The following is a 17,175-nucleotide window of genomic DNA, read 5'->3' as shown; positions in this document are numbered from 1 at the left end:
GGGTGTCTGGCTGCCATGGGGACCTCAATGTCACTTTGGCAATAGGCTGACTGAGGACGCCCATGGACGTTCCTTCCTGCGGGGATGCCTTGGTGCAGTGTGTACCTTCGTCTCAAATCATTTCCCCAGCTTCCAAACTCAACCTGGCCCCACCATTCGGAAGGGAACCCCGCTGGCCAGTTACTTTGGCAAATTTGACATCCTATACGCACCATCAGGGCTTCATAGCTACTTACTTATAGGCATGATTTTCCTTATAATAGGTTCAACATTGAAAGTTTGCTGTTCAAATAAAACAGTGCCTTCCATTTGCATAGCGTGTTACAGTTTGCAATCACGGGTATAATCGTCCGTGTGGGGAGTTTACAGTCATCGACCCAATCATTAACAGCTCTGCCTCTGGAATCCCAAAGGCTTGATGAGAATTGGTTTTTCCATGAGCTGGGATGTATGAACTCATCAAGTGAGGTAAGCTCTCTGAGCCTCAGTTTGCTTGCCAGTAAAGTGGGACCATGTGTAGTCCCCACCTCATAGGATATTGTGAGGACTAAATGAAATAAAGTGTGTAAAAGGTCAGCACAGGGCCTTGGCATGTCATAAAAACTCAATAAACAAAAGGTGCTTTGAGTTTCCATGTGATTCTCGTTTTCCCCTAATAGCTTCCAAGACCTGTCTTCTCTCCCCTCTCCACGAGGATGGCATAGGAGAAGAAAACAAAATTTTATACAACACTTTCACTGTGTTCAGTCTTTTCAATACATGACCTTGTAAACCTATAGGCAGGATCTTTCCCAGTTTCTTCTCTTCCTTCTTTCTCTTCCTCCTCCTCCTTCAAGATTTTATTTATCTGAGAGAGAGAAAGAGAGAGAACACACAAGGGGGAGCAGCAGACAGAGAGGGAGAAGCAGGCTCCTGGCTGAGCAGGGAGCCCGATGTGAAACTCGATGTGGACCTTGATCCCAGGACCCTGAAAGCATGACCTGAGCCAAAGGCAGATGCTTAACCGACTGAGCCACCCAGAAGCCCTTCCCCAGTTCATTCTTAGTGAAACCACCCCTCAGTGGGCTCAGTCACACGCAATGGCTCATGTAGCGAGACTGTCCACCCTGAGGTCAGCTATGGCACCAAAACCGATGTTGCTTCCTTTAAACCGGGCCATTGCTGTCCCCCTCGAAAACATCGGGTCGTAAGGAAAGAGATGGCGGTTTCCCTTACACAAAGAACTGTCGTAACCGTGCCTCACGGGGGAATTACCCACGTGTGCAGAAGTGCACACATTTTTCCAGCCTCATTTTTACACGTTTACTTGACGCTTCTTTCTTTGTTTCCCAAGATTCCCCCCGTGTCGTCCCTATCTGGGCTTAGCCCAGGACCAAGCATTTTGCCCACCGTGTCTTGCACAAGTCAGTGCTCAGTAAATGTTTACTTAAGATATAAGTCAATGTGGGACGCCTGGGTGGCTCAGTCAGTTAAGCATCTGCCTTTGGCTCCAGTCATGATCTCGGTCGGGGTCCTGGGATCAAGCCCCGTGTCAGGTTCTGTGCTCAGTTGGGAGTCTGCTTCTCCCTCTCCTTCTGAAGCTTTCAGTTTTCTTCATTGTGAAAACATCTATCCCGTACTTTCCAGGGTTAAGAGAACATGATGCAGATTAACTACCCCCCGTCCCACTCATGCTCTCTCTCTCTCAAATAAAATCTTAAAAAAAAATAAAGTCAACCCCATCTTTCATATTATGAAGAACGCCGCATCTCTCTGCTTGCTTTCTAGCAAGGCTGGCTCGTAGCTCCATGCAGATGAGTACTTGATGAACTCTGGCTGAGCTGGCCCTCTTCGGGGCCCCTGCGTGGTGCCAGGCACGGATGCTGGTGCTGCTTCCTCCCTTTCCTCCTTCCTCTCCTCACTGACCTGCAGTTCTATGCCCAGCTCCGTCCTGACTGCAGGCAACAGTGGGGTGAGTACGGTGCAGTCCGCTCTTAAGGAGCTTATATTTGTCCTAATCCTCCTAGTAACTTCATGGGGGTAGTTTCTTATTTATTTATAAAGATTTTATTTACTTATTTGACAGTAACACAGAGAGAGAGGGAACACGAGCAGGGGGAGTGGGAGAAGGAGAAGCAGGCTTCCTGCAGAACAGGAAGCCCGATGCAGGCCTTCCTTGATCCCAGGATCCTGAGATCATAACCTGAGCCACCCAGGTACCCCGTTTCTTATTTATATATAGGAAGGAATTGAGGCTCATGAGGTTAACTCATGAGGTTAATAATGTGCCTAGGGTTGCAGAACTTAGTGACTTTTCCGGGGGTGGGGAGGGCGGACAGTAGAATTAGTGTCCTCCAAAGGTCTTCACTGCACCAAAGATCTAAGAATCAAATGGAAAGAATGCTCACAGAAGGGACCACTGTCGTGTGCCATGGGGGTTGGCATAATGCAAAAATTATAACAGCTAAGACTTTCGTGGTGCTTATCATGTGAACATTCTCTGTGTGTTGTTCACTGAGTCTCATAGAAACTCCATGAGGTGTTGTTAGGACTACCCCCCTTTTGCAGATTAAAAACAACAAAATGAAGCTTGAGGAGGTTGAGTCCCTCACCCCAGGTCACACGGCAAGGCAATTAGACTTGAACCTGGGAGTTGAGGTCCACAGGCTGTGTGCTTAACGCCTACCGTGTCGTGAAAACACACAAAATGTCTCTGGCATAGACAGGGCCTCGGGAATCGTGGTGGTTCCATGGTTCTAGAACAGGCGCTATGATAAGAGCTTTCCACACCTCCCACCACTAAGATAAGGTTGGCCGATTATCGTTCCCCCCGTTTTACACAAGGGGACACTGAGGTTTAGAGACTTTTTGCCCAAAGTGTGAAGGCTGGATTTCAGGCCACTCATTCCTGGCTCGTTCCTAAGCCCATGCATTTGTTTTTCTTTCTCCTAGTTGACTCTCGGGAAATAATTCAAAAGAGAAAAAATATGTACCAAATTCATTAAGACGTTATAAAAATAGGAATATGAGCTTGTGGGAACACTGGGCATCAATGAGTGATCAATACGAGGGCTGTAGGGAAACAGGAAAAATCTGCATGATGGAATGTTAAGGGAAAATGAATGGAAGCAGCATGTCCAACTGGTCCCTGGGGATGTAGGTCATCTGTGTGCCCAAGACTGCTGTAGTTGCGGCAACACCAGGAAAAGGACAAGTAGTCACATGTGAGAGGGGCAGGATTGTGGGTGAATAGGTTTCTCCTTTCAACAATTTAAAATACAGTTTAAAATACAGGAGTGAAAAAAAGCATTTGGCCTGTTAGAAGGATGTTTCGGGAAGGTTCAGACTCGTTTGAAGTCTGTTTGGGTCTTGCCGTCAGGAGTGGTGAGCTCCTGAGGTTCCGGGGCGAAGCCCCATCCCCTCAGAGAGGGAGTGAGAAGAAATGCAGACGAGGCAAAGCAAACCCCCAGACTAGAAAAGGCAGTGATGGGGGCGCCTGGGTGGCTCAGTGGGTTAAGCCTCTGCCTTTGGCTCAGGTCATGATCTCAGGGTCCTGGGATCGAGCCCTGCATCAGGCTCTCTGCTCAGCAGGGAGCCTGCTTCCTCCGCCCCGCCCCCTCTGCCTGCCTCTCTGCCTACTTGTGATCTCTGTCTGTCAAATAAAATCTTAAAAAAAAAAAAAGAATTAAAAAAAAAAAAAGAAAAGGCAGTGATGTCAGAAATCAGATACCATCAGATGCCATGCCTAGTGAGGAGCCTCAGCCCCAGGAACCTTTCTCCAGACTTTTATATGTTTTTAGTAATGTTGTAATCATAGAAATAGAAACGAAAGAAAAGTCTGCCCGCATTAGGTGGAGGGGAAGTGAAATTTGCCCAGCATACTCAGGCAAGATTGTACGTTAACTCTGCTGTTCCCAGGGACATTTCCAGAGCAGAGATCTGCTTTTACATGGAATGTGTCTTTGACAGGAGATGGCACTGAACACCTTAGCTTTCATTTTTTCTAGTCTCCAGGGATGTTGGTGAGTCTGTGTGATCTGCGAGCTAACAGCACTGGGGCACTTTGGGGTTTCCTTGTTAATTCTTGTCTGTTACCAATAAGGACACCTCCATCGTCTCTGTGACCGCTTTTGAGTTTTCTGTACTGAGTTTTCCAAAATGAGAAAGGGCTTAACTTTATTGAGCCCCTGATGAGTACTTGGCAGTACGTCAGACACAGCTGGGTACTCACAGTGAGACCTTAAGGCATATATAATTACGGGTTTTGTAGTATAAGGTAATGGTTAGGTGTAACCGCTGATGTGTTTTGAGTCAAACTGTCATTCTTTAAAATTATTCTTTCATCGGTGGATACTTTTAAGTTCTATTTTTGTTGCTTGCGTGTGAAGAGTGACTTTGTGGTTTTGGTTTACTGTTGTATCTTCAGAGCCCAGGATAGTGTCTGAGAGTAGTTGCTCAATAAGTAATTTTCAAATGATAATTGAAGCAAAAAAAAAAAAAAAAAGTGAATGGTTAGGTTAGATTTGGGTTCAAACCCTGGCTTGGCCGCTTACCGGCTGTGTGATTTGGGACAAGTCATTGCCACGACGTTCATGAAGATACGGTGCTTGCATGGGGAGGTCACATTCCAGGAGATGGCATTAGTGTCGCCTTGGGCTCCCCTGCCTTCTGCGGTGGTTGAGACCCCGGCCGATGAGGAAGACCTGACAGGACACGGGGCACACGGAACAGCCGGGAGAGGGAATTCCATTAGCCAAAAAGAAGGCAGAGGCCTCAGCTCTTTTCATCCAGGCCTTTCTCTCTGGGCCCTGCTCCCCCCATCTATGAAAGGAGTTGATAATTCCTGTATATGAAGTAATTACAAGACGAGGTATGGAGCAGTTTCGCTCAGTGGTACAAAATGGCGGTTCGCACAGTGGTAGTTACTGTAACTGTAACAGAGAGAGAAACTGAGGCTCAGAAAGGGGTAAGAACGTGGTCACGTTCACAAAGCAGTGAGACAGCGAGGCTCAGCAGTCAGGCCTCCTTGTCCTTTTCTCTGTATCGGATCCCCCCGCTGACAGGAGGGGCTTCCTTGCTGCCGTCGGCCATAAGGGGGCTCAAGCCTTGATGCTTGGTCATTTCCAGACCTGCAGGAGAGGCTCCCCAGGGTATGGATGGGGGGACAGCACAGCCAGCAGGTGAACTCGGGGAGTGTGGAGAGGCCCCTAGAAAAACAGAGTGAGTGGTTTGGGCAGATGAGAGAGCACTGAGGCTGAGGGGGTTGAGGAAGAGTGGCACAGCCTGCGGCGGAAGTAAGAAGGCCTGGTGTGCCGTCAGCACGGCCGCCTTCCTCAGAGACTCTCATCCATTGTCCACATCCGAGGAGTCTCAGGGCAGCCTTCTGAAGCAGGAATTATTTGGCTGAACTGGAAACTGAGACATACCTACAGTGGGAGTTGGCGGGGGGGTGTACATTATTTTTTAAAGGAAAATACTAGAATTGGGAAAGACGTGAAAACATGGCTCAGATTTTTTTTAAAGATTTGATTGATGGATGGATGGATTGATTTTGAGAGAAGAGAGAGCGAGCGAGCATGGGGAGGGGCAGAGGGCGAAGGAGAAAAGAATGCCAAGCAGACTCTGCATGAGCGGGGAGCCTGACGTGGGGCCTTGATCTCTGGACCCTGAGGTGGTGACCAGTCTTGTTGTGACTGACGGAGCCACCCAGGTGCCCCCCTCCCCTGCCACTGCTCAGATTTTTAAAGAAAAGAAAAGTAAAGAGGAAAACTGGGGAGGGTGTTCTTTAGCAAGTACTGCTAGGAGAGTGAGTGGGGTTGTGAATTAGGAATCTCTCCCAGTAAAGGGTTGAATTGAAGGAGGAAGCAAGTCCTCTCCCATCTTCGCAGAGAGCCAGGCCCAGGCCACTGAGTGTTGAGGGGATACTAAGTGGACTGGTGTTTCTGAGCACCCTGGCCTCTGTGTGCGATGGGTACCCATCAGCTACAGGGACAAAGAGGACACAGTGGACACATCCTGAAGCCCGGGGTGTGGGGATAATGGCACCAAGCCATTCACACTCCTCTCTGTCCTGGCCATGCGTCTGTGTAACCTGTACCTTCCCCATCTGCACTGTTTGAGATCATCCCCGTAAATGACTAGGAGCCCAGCGCCGATGCTCTAACAGGAAGCTACCATGCTGCTGGTGGTGAAGATAGTGGGCAGCACATTCCAGGACGTGTCATTACTGTCACCTCAGATTCACTTCCTCACACTGTGCTTGAGACCCCAGCAGGTGAGGAAGAGCTGTGGGGACATGGGGACACCTGTGTCTTGGACCAGCTAGAGTAGTGGATCCCGTTAGATGGAAAGAGGGCAGAGTTCTTATCTTTTCTCATCTTGCTGCCTCTGTCCTAAGCCACTCTAAATTCATGAGGCTCTTGCAGTGACGACCTACCTGGGGGCCATTAAGTGTCAGTTTGCCTGGGACTAGCTTGCATATGTGGTCCTGGCAAAAGCAATCTCCAAAGTTTGGATAATAATCATGTGGTCTCCTGCTTCCCTTTCTCTGCCCTCTGAGGTTGTGTTCAGTAGCACCCAGTGGAGCTGCCCACAGAATGGCTTCTGGTTTTGTTTTTTAGAGATTTACTTATTTGGGGCACCTGGGTAGCTTGGTTGTAGACCCTTTTCACATGACGTTCCTTCTGCCAGAAACACTCCTCCCTCGCTGTTGACCTGGGGTGGCAACAAGATGCCTTCGGAGTCTTCAGCTGTCGGTTTAATGCCACCTCCTCCGAGAAGCTTCCCTGACTCACACATAAGGTCAGACTCCCTTTTCTTTTCTCTTCCGCGGCTCTCTCAGGAACCCCATCTCTATTATCCAACAGCTGACTCTCATGCTAAACTCTAACCTTCCCTGAAGGCAGAAGCGGTGCCTGCCTGGTTTGCCACGCTGCCCCTCCCGTGTCGCAGAGCGCCTGGCACGCGGTGCCCCACAGATGCTTCACCAACAGGCCGTGGGGTGGATGTGTGTACGGCCCCTAGCAGGCTATACTTTCTGAGCCTGTGCAGCTCACATCACCTGCTTTGGGCCCTCCAACAGCTTCTTAGCTCGTGTGGGGTAAATGTGGGGTTCTTCCTAGGGCCAGCAAGTGCCTACATGCATTCGGCCTTTCCTACCTCTGATTTCGTTTCCTACTGCTCTCACCGGTCCTCTCCGCGCCACACTGGTTTTCAGGCCCATCCCTCCTCAGGTCTGTGCCCCTGCCCCAACATCGCCTCCTCCAAGAGGCCCTCAGTGTCCTGCTACCTCAAACAGCTCCCCCATCTCTCTTTATCTCATTCTGGGGCTTCATTTTCTTCCTAACCCTCCTTGTGTTCTGAAGTCATCGTGCATGCTTGTTTCTGGGCATCACCACCACAGAATCCGAGCTCCCTGAGAGCAGGGACCTTGTCTGTGGTGTCCAGTACGAGAACCTACCTCAGTGCCAGGCAAATAGTTGGTGCTAAAGCAATGTTTGGTGAGCAAGGGAAGGAATACAGACAGGGGCAGAGTGGGGTGGCCCCCTGGAGGCAGGGCAGGGGCCCCTTCCTGGAACCCAGCGGCCCCTGGGGCAGGGCCTGTGGTGTTGTCATGGCAACCCACTGACCTGTGCTGCCCCCCTCCCCCAGAGGCCACAGCTGCCTGCCTCCTGGAGGCAGGCTTTCCTGAGTGTCACTACGGTGGGGACCCCAGGGCAGAGGGAAACTGGGGCTGAGAGAGAATGATGAAGAGGAGATCACGCCCTGGTGCCGGGGGAGACAGGAGCAGGCCTTGCCGGCATGGTTCCACTGGTAATGGCTGCGCCTCGGGGAGGGGAGGAGGGGGCAGGGACACCCTGACACCTCCTGGACCTGGGGTCTGGCGCTCCCTTGGCAGCTGGGAGTGTGACGTGTCAACTTTTTGATGTAACATTTCTAGAGCTGTGAGTTCCTAAAATAGGCCCCAGCACAGGGCCCTGAAAGACTGTTGATACAAAGAGTATGAATAACGCCTTCTATTAAAACCCGGTGACAGTTTGTAAGTCAGGCAGCATTTTCTTCAGGTGTTGCATAAGTCAAGAACTCCCTGTTCTCATCCAGTTCCTCAGAAACAAAGCTCGTCGTGTCACTCCCCCACTGCTCAAGAATGATGGCTGGCTCCCAGCTGCCTGTAGGCTTCTGGGTCTGGTGGGTGAGGCCTTGGCAATCTGCTCCTCCCAGACTCTTCCACCGGCCCGCCCCTGCCCCCGCCCGCCCCACTCCTCTGATCCCAGGTCAGTGGGCTTGTCGCCTTTCCCAGAACCCACTTTGTGCTTTTGTCTGTGACATGGCCCTCCTGGCCTCTTCTGTCTGGTCGGGGCTGAATCCTTTAAGGACCGGGTGAAATGCCACCTCCTGTACAAAGGCCGACACGGAAGCTTCTCTGTGCTTCCCGGGCATGGTATTATAGTAACAGACTACTCCCGGTTACCTGCCAGCTTCTTGAGGCTGTGTGTCCCAGTGAGAGCACACCAGCCTCAAAGGGAGCCAGACAGGACCCTGGCGTGGCCACCAGCTAGCTGCCTGCCTTTACCCTGCGTCTCTGAGTCTCCAGTGCCTCCTCCCGAGTCAGAATCCTTCAGGTCTCTGTTTCAGAGGGTCGTGAGGAGATAAAGGGAGGCATGTGGCACAGGGTGACTGGTGTGGGGGAAGAAAGGTCAGGAAATGCCGGACGTGGCCTTTACTCTCTGTCCTCGTCACTCGGCTGCGAGCTCCTGGTGGACAGAGACCACGCTCTCATCTTTCCATGGCCTGCAAAGCCACGCCTTCTAAGCGCTTCACCTGTATTATTTCAGTTAATCTGCGGAGAACCTGGAAGGTAGGGCTCCTGGAAGCTTCGGGAATCATCCTGGTGTTACACAGCTAGTAAGTGGCAGGGCTGGGATTTGAAATCCAGTTGTTCTAACCCCGAACCCCGCGTTCTCCCTGGCCTGTCTCTGTCTTCTCTGTCATCTTGCACTGTCTCGCCCTTGGTCACTCCATGAGCCACAGGGCCTTCGTGCCGTCCTTCCCATGATCACCAGCCGCCCAGGATCTAACCTCAGGGCCTTGGCCTCCCTGGGCCCCTCCCTGTGGACCTTTGGAAGACTTATGCCCTCCCTGTGCTCAGTCTCTGCTCAGATGCAGAGTCTGGCACCATGCCAGGTGCCTGCGAATGACGCAGGGCAAAGATGGATAAGGTTCTTAGACTTACCTGTGTAAGGTGGGGAAAATAAATAATAAATCAAGAATAAGTAAATAAGGTATTCTCAGGTCCTGAGACCCTGGGTCCTCCAAAGATACCTTGCTGTAATATATTGGCCCCCGGTTGAAGTGTATGTGTCGTCTCTTCCATTGCAACTTTACACTTGGTAACAACTTGCAAAATGCATGAGTGGATGGATGGCTAGCCCAAGATCACTGTCTGTGCCCGGTATGATGTGGCAGGCAGAAGCAACATAGGCTTTGGAGATGGAAGGTCTGGGATTGAATTCTGGCTTTAATCCCGTCTGACTGTGGGACCTTGGACCAGCCACTGCCATGGTCTAGACCCCAGTTTCCTCATGTTTAAAGTAGGGTGAATTTCAGTCTCATGAGGTGCACCGGGAAGCTCAGATCATGTTCTTGTGTCAGTGTGCCCTGTGAACGTCAAGGATTAGCTGGCTTTAGGCCACCATCTCTGTTGTGCCCTCCCGCCAGATCAATACCTGTTCCCGAAGCTGCTCTGAGCCTTGGATGTGCCATTTTCCTGATGCAGTTCCTTCCTGGTTGCTCTTTGCTGCTGCACAGGAACCCAACCTTCTAGAAAACCCAGTCTAAATTGGGAAGGCCTAAAGATCTGCCTCGGAGGAGTGCGGGTTAAACTCCTTGGAAAGTAAGAATCTACAAGCATGGCTGGTGTCTTCCTTCCTACCCGTGACCCCAGATGAATCAGGGGAAGTGATGTGTTGCAGCCCAGAAGCCCAACTCACAGCTGTCCGTACATCCTGTGGACACTTAGAGCACACGGGGTCCTTACTCAAAGATCAGATGATTTATTTTTACAGATCAAGAATGAGGCAGTGGGGAGCAGGGAGTTGGCCAAGTGTGAGCTATACTCTCTTTGTCCCATGCCCAGGTCAAGGGCACAGATAGGGCAGCACTGACCACAGCCTGCCTTCTCTTGGAACTTTTGCTTCAAGCCTCAGTTTTCATGTCTGTTAGTAGAGATCTTAAAACACACTTCCTACTGTTATTCTGAGATCCCTGTAATGTAAGCCACATTTGTGAAAATATCTTGTATAGTACCCGGCACACAGTGGGAACTTAACATTTTTCAAAAAAAAAAAAAAAAAAAAAAAATGCACTGAACAACACATTTTTTGTGTCACAGCCATGGGGTGAGGCACAGTGCAAGCTACTGGGTACAAGGTGGACAGAAAGGACAGCCTTCCTGCACTTGTGAGTATGGGGCGTAGCATCTGCCCTGCTTTCCAGTGACTACTGCAGGCCGGAAGCCAGTCTTCCTCATGTCTGTGTCACTCATGACTTTTATTAAAGATGCTTCTTCCAGAAGGCACAACAGAGACACTTGTTTGAATGCTGCTTTCCTTATTTGAAAAATCATCTTTGATGTACCATTTTGTGCCTTCTGTGGTAAAAAAAAAAAAAAAAAAGAAAAGATTAGGAAATTCTGTAGACATACAGATCTGCTTATATGCTGTGCATTCTTTGATACCACGTGTGTCAGTAACGTGACATTTCTCGGGACGGTGCTATCGGAGCAACTTCAGACCAGGTGCTAGTGAGAGTCGAAAGAAATAGAATAACACGGACTTCATTCTGAAGATATTTAGGACCTAAACAGAAGGGCCTGCTATGTATAGCAAAGGCTGGCAAAGAAATACATGAATGAATTTAACAAAAAACAGTAGTAGGTACGTAGACTTTCAATGAAAGTCCGAATGCCAGGCAGACTGTGCTCAGTGTTGCTGTCCACCTGCATCTGGCTGTCTTCTAGCTCAGGACTGTCTTAGACAGTCCTGCTCTTATTAGCAGGGTGACTTCAGACAAGTCACTTAATCTTACTGAGCCTTAACATTCTTGATAACACCTACTTCAAGCTCGTTACGAGGATTAAGTACTCTGGTTTATGTAATGTATTTGCGTAATGCTTGGCCCATAAAGAGCCAATGGACAGAGACCTTTATTATTATTATTAAATCACATAATCTTCAAGTACATAAGTTTGCACAGGGCTTTATTAGAAATGCAATATTCCTGTTGTTTTGGTTGAGTAATTCTTGATCTTTGTAAGACCAAAATTCATTGTTAATAGTTTTCAAGTAGGTGAAGTTTCCTGCAGGTGACCTAAATAGAGGACTTGCAATCGTGTGGACCAACCTGACTTAGGGGGCGTCGACTGCAGATGCCGCTGTTGAGAGACACGCCAGGGAGGACGAAGGTCAATGAGCACCTGCAGAGCTAAGGCCAGTGGTCTGTTTAGATGTCCCAGTGACATCTGATGTAAGACCTCTGAATGCTCTGAGAACTCCTGATGTCCAGAACATCAGATGCTTCTGCCATATTTGGCACTGCTGGGACCATGGTCTGGACCCTCCAGAGTGCATCCTGGATGCCACAGGTGCAAGTGGCCAGTGATGAGCTAGAAGACAGCCAGATGCAGGTGGACTGGATGGCACGGAAGTGGGAACAGCTCTCTCGAGGCAAGAGCAGAAGTGTGTGGGGGTACGTTGACCAGAAAGATGGAGCCGTGGTGGCTGTCTTCTGATCGGTGCCGTGTGCATGACAGGCCACCCTACTCTGTGTTGCCCCGGGGAGAAGAGTAGCAGGGTGGCTCCCAGCATGGGCCGTGGGGTTGGAGAGACCCGAGTGGGTGCTGTGAGTGGAGGGAACGGTTACTTGGTGAGTTTTCTTCTTTCCTTCCGGCACTTGAGTCCCCTCTCTCTTCTCATCACTCTGCTCTCATTTCTCTCCAGGGTTGGGCAATCGGGTGGGGGGAGCACAGCTCTCTGGAAAGTTTTGACTTGAGCTCTTGTGGGCTGGTGTTGCGCTCTCTTGGCCTTGGGTGTTCAGAGCCATCTCCCTTCCAGAATGTTAGCATGAGTTCTTCAAAGAGTGCCCCGCCAACCACTGGGGCTTTTCACCTGCAGGAACTGGCCCTTTGAGGACTCCAATGTTAACAGACCTGATCTTTTTTTTTTTTTTTAAGATTTTATTTATTTATTTGACAGACAGAGATCACAAGCAGACAGAGAGGCAGGCAGAGAGAGAGAGAGGAGGAAGCAGGCTCCCCGCTGAGCAGAGAGCCCAATGCAGGGCTTGATCCCAGGACCCTGAGATTATGACCCGAGCCAAAGGCAGAGGCTTAACCCACTGAGCCACCCAGGCGCCCCAACAGTCCTGACCTTGACACAGATGAATGGGTGAGAGGGAGAGTATTTCTCTTAGTTCCTTGTGTCTGCTGAAAAGGGTGTGTGTGTGTGTGTGTGTGTGTGTGTACATGTGTGTGCACGTGCATGTGCATGTCCATACGCATGTGAGAGTCGCCAGATGTGACTAGCTAGCAAGACCAGGGCGGGCTTGAGAAACAACAGCAGTTGCTCTCGCGGGGGTGCGCTGGTGGAGGAAGGGCCACGGATTTCAGGAGCTGCCATCCCAAACCAGCCGCGCCTGCCGCCAAGGAAAACGGGCCAGAACTCGAGGGGATTAGAAGATCCGAGTGGAGATATTCTAGAGCGTCCTGAAAAGAATTCTGGAGATTCGTACCCCAAAGCGTCTTTGGAAGCAATGCAGTGACAAACACCCACCTTCTGTCATCACACCTTTGACAGCCTCACAAGCCGCTTGTTTCTGCGTTGCACAGTTGGTGTCTGGAAACGGGTGGCATTTTAATGTTTTGAATTTCTCTGCTACTCAGTGTTTCCTCAGAAATACCAGCTTTCCATTTCCGCTTAACAAGCTGGCTCGGGTTCCTCCCCTTGGATATTTCCCCCTACTTATTTACAATTTAGGGAGCAGCTTTTAAAAGAGCAGTTTGTTGGGACATAAAATGGAAAACAAAACCCCAACATTTCTCCCTGCTGTTTGCGTTTGATCCTTCCCTGTCCCCCACCCCCGCCCTCTCCCCTGCCCCACGGTTGCCAGCATGCCTCCTTTCTGGAATATGTCACCTACAGTGTTAACTCATGATCTTGTCCTTGGCTCTTTGAATTACAAGGAGTCACATGACTTAAATCTCATGCTTTCTAGGAAGAAAAATGGAGATTAAAATCTTTCCTTCTGGGAGTTGTCAGAATTCTGTGAGATGACATATGCAAAGTGCCTGGCAGATTAGAATAGGTGCTCAGTTAATGCCAGCTCCTAAATTCTAAAGGCAACATGGTGTGGGGGGGACTGCCCCCTGCAGAAACACAAAACTGTAGTCAGCTCTGCTCTAATACCATATAGGCATTCCCCCAAACCACTACGTTCTACAAAACAACATGATAGAAACCAGTTTACTAGAAAAATAAATGAGGGGCAGAACACTCGAAAGCTCTTAAAAAATTAAGAGTCTAGCTAAAATGACAGCAGAGTTTTGCCCACATTAATTCAATGTTTAAGAGGTGCAGAAATACAATTAAGCCTGGCATTTCCCCTTGGAAAAGACCTGAAGTCTGATTTGGAAGTGGATGTCCAAAAGGCTGTCACTTGTGGGTTATGGTGAAGTGGTAGAAGGTGGCTTATCCAGGCAGGTGTGGCTCAAAACATGCATGGTGAGCTCAGGTAGCTGGTAGATGTCTCGGGCGTGAGCACGTGGGATTTTTGCGTATTCCTGTGGCTGGGGGTTTGGTTCAGCTATGTGTGGTTTTCTGCATTCGCCTGATGCTTCTTAGGGAAGAAATGAGCGTTAGCAAACACAAAGCTTGCTGTCTGCTCAGATCACTTCCTAATATATTACCTGCACGGGAGTGCATGCTTATTTTCAAAACAAGCACTGTAGGAGAACGGACTGCAGTTAGCGGATGTTGTTGAATGAATGAAGGAGGGAGCAGTAGCCGGTCTACCGAATGGACTAACCATCGTGCTACATTGTGGAAAGTACTTTTGTAGACTTTGGAATCTGATGAAGAAAACAGTCTTTTGGATTTTGAAAGTACTACATACCTGTTATATAGCTTTTAATATCTCCTCCCACAGTGGTTTTGGGGCTATGCTTGGAAGTGCTCCTTGGGTGGAGGGGTGGGGGGCGGTGGGAAGGGTCACCTGGCGAAGGGAAGGGAGCTGTCAAGTTCCCTGCCCTCCTCCTCCAGTTCATCCAAAACCCTCAGGTTATATCTGTTTTCCTTTTTGTTTTTCATTTGAGTGAAGGGTTCTGCTGCTAATTTATTTATAAACCACCACCAGCGGTTTAGTAGACCAAACTTTGTTTTACAAACGACTTCTCGATGCAAAGAAAGATAATCCTCAGTTGGTACTATTGGGATGTGACTACTCCAGAAGTAGTAGAATCTGACCAAGAAATACTCAAGGGGGCTTCAGTCACCATTTTGTCTCCTCCACAGTGGCACCCGTGGGGCTTTGTGGAAAGCCCAGTTTCAGCCGGGGCAGGGCTCAGATGAAAACCAGTGGGCATTTGAGTCGAATGTGTTTATGATGTTCCTGCCTCTTCACAAACACCAATAGCAATTCTGCAATTCTGTGATTTTCTTTCCTCTTTCTCTCTTTCTGTTTTGTTTTTTGTTTTTTGTTTTTTTTTTTAGAGAGCTGGATTGAAAGATGTCTCAATGAAAGTGAGAACAAACGTTATTCCAGCCACACATCTCTGGGGAATGTTTCTAATGATGAAAGTAAGTGCTTGAAATTCCTTCTTCCATCATGTCCTAGACACAGCCAGTGTCCTCATGGGAGGGATGGTGTTTCTCGAATGTTAGGCTGGGGCAAGTCACCTGGGGCAAGAGACTCTGAAGCCATTTATGGAATACACTAGCCCCCCAACGCCAGGACATTCTGCGCTGGGGAGTGCAGTGCAATCAAGTAAACACAGAAACGAGCCACAGCAAACACCTGCTGTTTATACGTTCATATTGTCGGAGTCCCCAAAGACCGAGTTACAGTGACACTCCAGTTGGGCAAATGTGGACCCTGAATGGGAAAGGCCATTCTCTGCATCCCTGTAGATGCAGGATTAAATCAGTGTGTCACGGGATCGTTGTTTCAGAGTCGGAAATGTCCTCGCTCTTTGAAAGTAAAGATTTCTCCCAGATCTTGAACTAGAGATTTGGGAGTTAATAGGATGATATAAACTGCTGTATTTGTACCTTTCCCTGGGTTATGTCAGATTGGGTCTTCTGGGGACCTCATATTAAGAGAGAAGACTGATGGGGGCTTGTTTTTGCCCCCTAAACACTGAAAAAGTGGGGCAGCTCATCGTAAATGTAATTTCCAGCAGGGACAGAGTGCCTTTCTCCCTTGGCCGGTAAAGTACATTGCCTTAGTGCAGCTTTCTCAGAGCATGCCCAGGGACCATCTGCTCCACAGTCCCCAACAGTGCTTGCTGGACATGCCAAACAGCTTTCTTCCAGGTTCTTTCTGGCATTGTCATTCTATCATCACGATTTTGCATCATTTTATAAAATTGAGATGAATTGAACATAAAGTTTATAAACCTTATGTGAATGGTCTGATGAATATCTTTTGTTCTCTCATTTTGCATCTACTTATGTAAGCACCACCCAGAATAGAGGCAGAATGTTTCTAGAACTCTGGGAGGTTCCTTTGTGTCTCATCCCTGTTAATAATCACCATCCTGAATTTTATCACTATCGTTTGAGTTTGCCTGTTCTTGAAGCATTATATAAATGGACTTATAGAGTCTGTATGTATTCTTTTGTATGTAGCTCCTTTCACTCAATGTGATATCTGTGAGATGCAGCCACCTGTTGTATGTAGCCCGTACCTTTTTGTTGTTGTATAGTATTCCACTGTGGGCATATGCCACAGTTTACACATCCATTTAAATGTTGATGGTACATAAATTGTCTCAAGTTTTTAGTTATTTCTAAAGCATCTCTGAGCATTCTTTGTCTTGTGCTAAAATAAATTGGCCATTTTAATCATTTTAAGTGTACAATTTGATGGCATATTAAGTACATTCATCCATCACACCATCCATCTCCAAAACTTTTTTCGTTTTCCCAAACTAAAACTCTAACAGTAACTCCCCATTTTCACCTCCCCCGTCCCATCTCCCAGTCCCTGGTTACTACTGTTCTACTTTCTGCCTCTATGAATTGGACTATATAAGTAGAATCATATAACATTTTTTTTTGTGTGTAACTGGCATACTTCACTTAGCATAGTATCTTCAGGGTTTATCCATGTTTTGGCGTGTATCAGGAATTTTCTTCCTTTAAAGGCTGGATGACATTCCATTTTATGTGTATACCCCATTTGGTTTATCCATTCATCCTTCGATAGGCATTAGGGTTGTTTCCACCTTTTGGCTCTTGTGAATAATGCTGCTGTGAACATGGGTATGCAAATATCTGCTCAAGTTCCTGCCTTCAGTTCTTTCGACTGTATACCCAGGTGTGGAATTGCTGGAATGTGTGCTAATTCTATTTTCAATCTTTCAAGGAATTTTCCATACCATTTTCCATACCAGCTGCACCATTTTACGTTCTCACCAGCAAATAACAAGGGTTCCAGTAGCTCCATATTCTTGCCAATATTTGCTATGTTGTCTGTGTTTTTTAAAGTAATAACCATCTTAATGCATGTAAAGTGGCATCTCATGATTTTCATTTGTACTTCACTAGTGATTAGTGGTTTGAGCATCTTTTCATGTCCTTATTAATCATTCACATATCTTTCTTGGAGAAATGTCTGTTCAAGTCTTTTTACCACTTTTTAATTGAATTATTTATTTTTTTGTTATTGAATTGTTGGATTTCTTTATATATTTTACATACAAACCCCTTATCAGATATATGATTTGCAAATTGTTTTCTTTTTTCCATTTCATGGATTGCCTTTTACTCTGTTGGTTGTGTCTGTTGACACACAGAATTCTTATTTTGATGTAGCCCAGTGTATCTGTTTTTCTTTTGTAGCCTGTGCTTTTGGTGTTATATCCAAGAAACCATTGCCAAACCCGACACCAGGAAGCTTTTCCTCTATGAGAGTTTTATAGTT

General features: G+C 48.0%; 1 protein-coding gene across 4 annotated transcripts in view; it reads left to right on the top strand.

Moving 5' to 3' along the window:
* The window catches only part of RFX4 (regulatory factor X4), a 156,603-nt gene that overhangs the window by 12,200 nt on the left and 127,228 nt on the right, over nucleotides 1-17,175 (top strand). For 3 of the 4 annotated variants that reach the window (XM_045084750.1, XM_004743066.2, XM_013051553.1), the window contains exon 2: nucleotides 14,742-14,828. In XM_045084750.1, coding sequence (XP_044940685.1) covers nucleotides 14,742-14,828 — 87 coding nt within the window. Of the gene's footprint in view, nucleotides 1-7,620; nucleotides 7,792-14,741; nucleotides 14,829-17,175 lie in introns of those variants that run through there. The other variant, XM_004743064.2, reaches the window with a different exon arrangement.

This window comes from Mustela putorius, unplaced genomic scaffold (assembly GCF_011764305.1).
Source record: "Mustela putorius furo isolate JIRA1106 unplaced genomic scaffold, ASM1176430v1.1 tig00000788_pilon_pilon_pilon, whole genome shotgun sequence".
Classification (NCBI taxonomy): Eukaryota; Metazoa; Chordata; class Mammalia; order Carnivora; family Mustelidae; genus Mustela; species Mustela putorius.
Note: the sequence above shows the minus strand (reverse complement) of the source record. Positions and strands in the feature narration are given on the sequence as shown.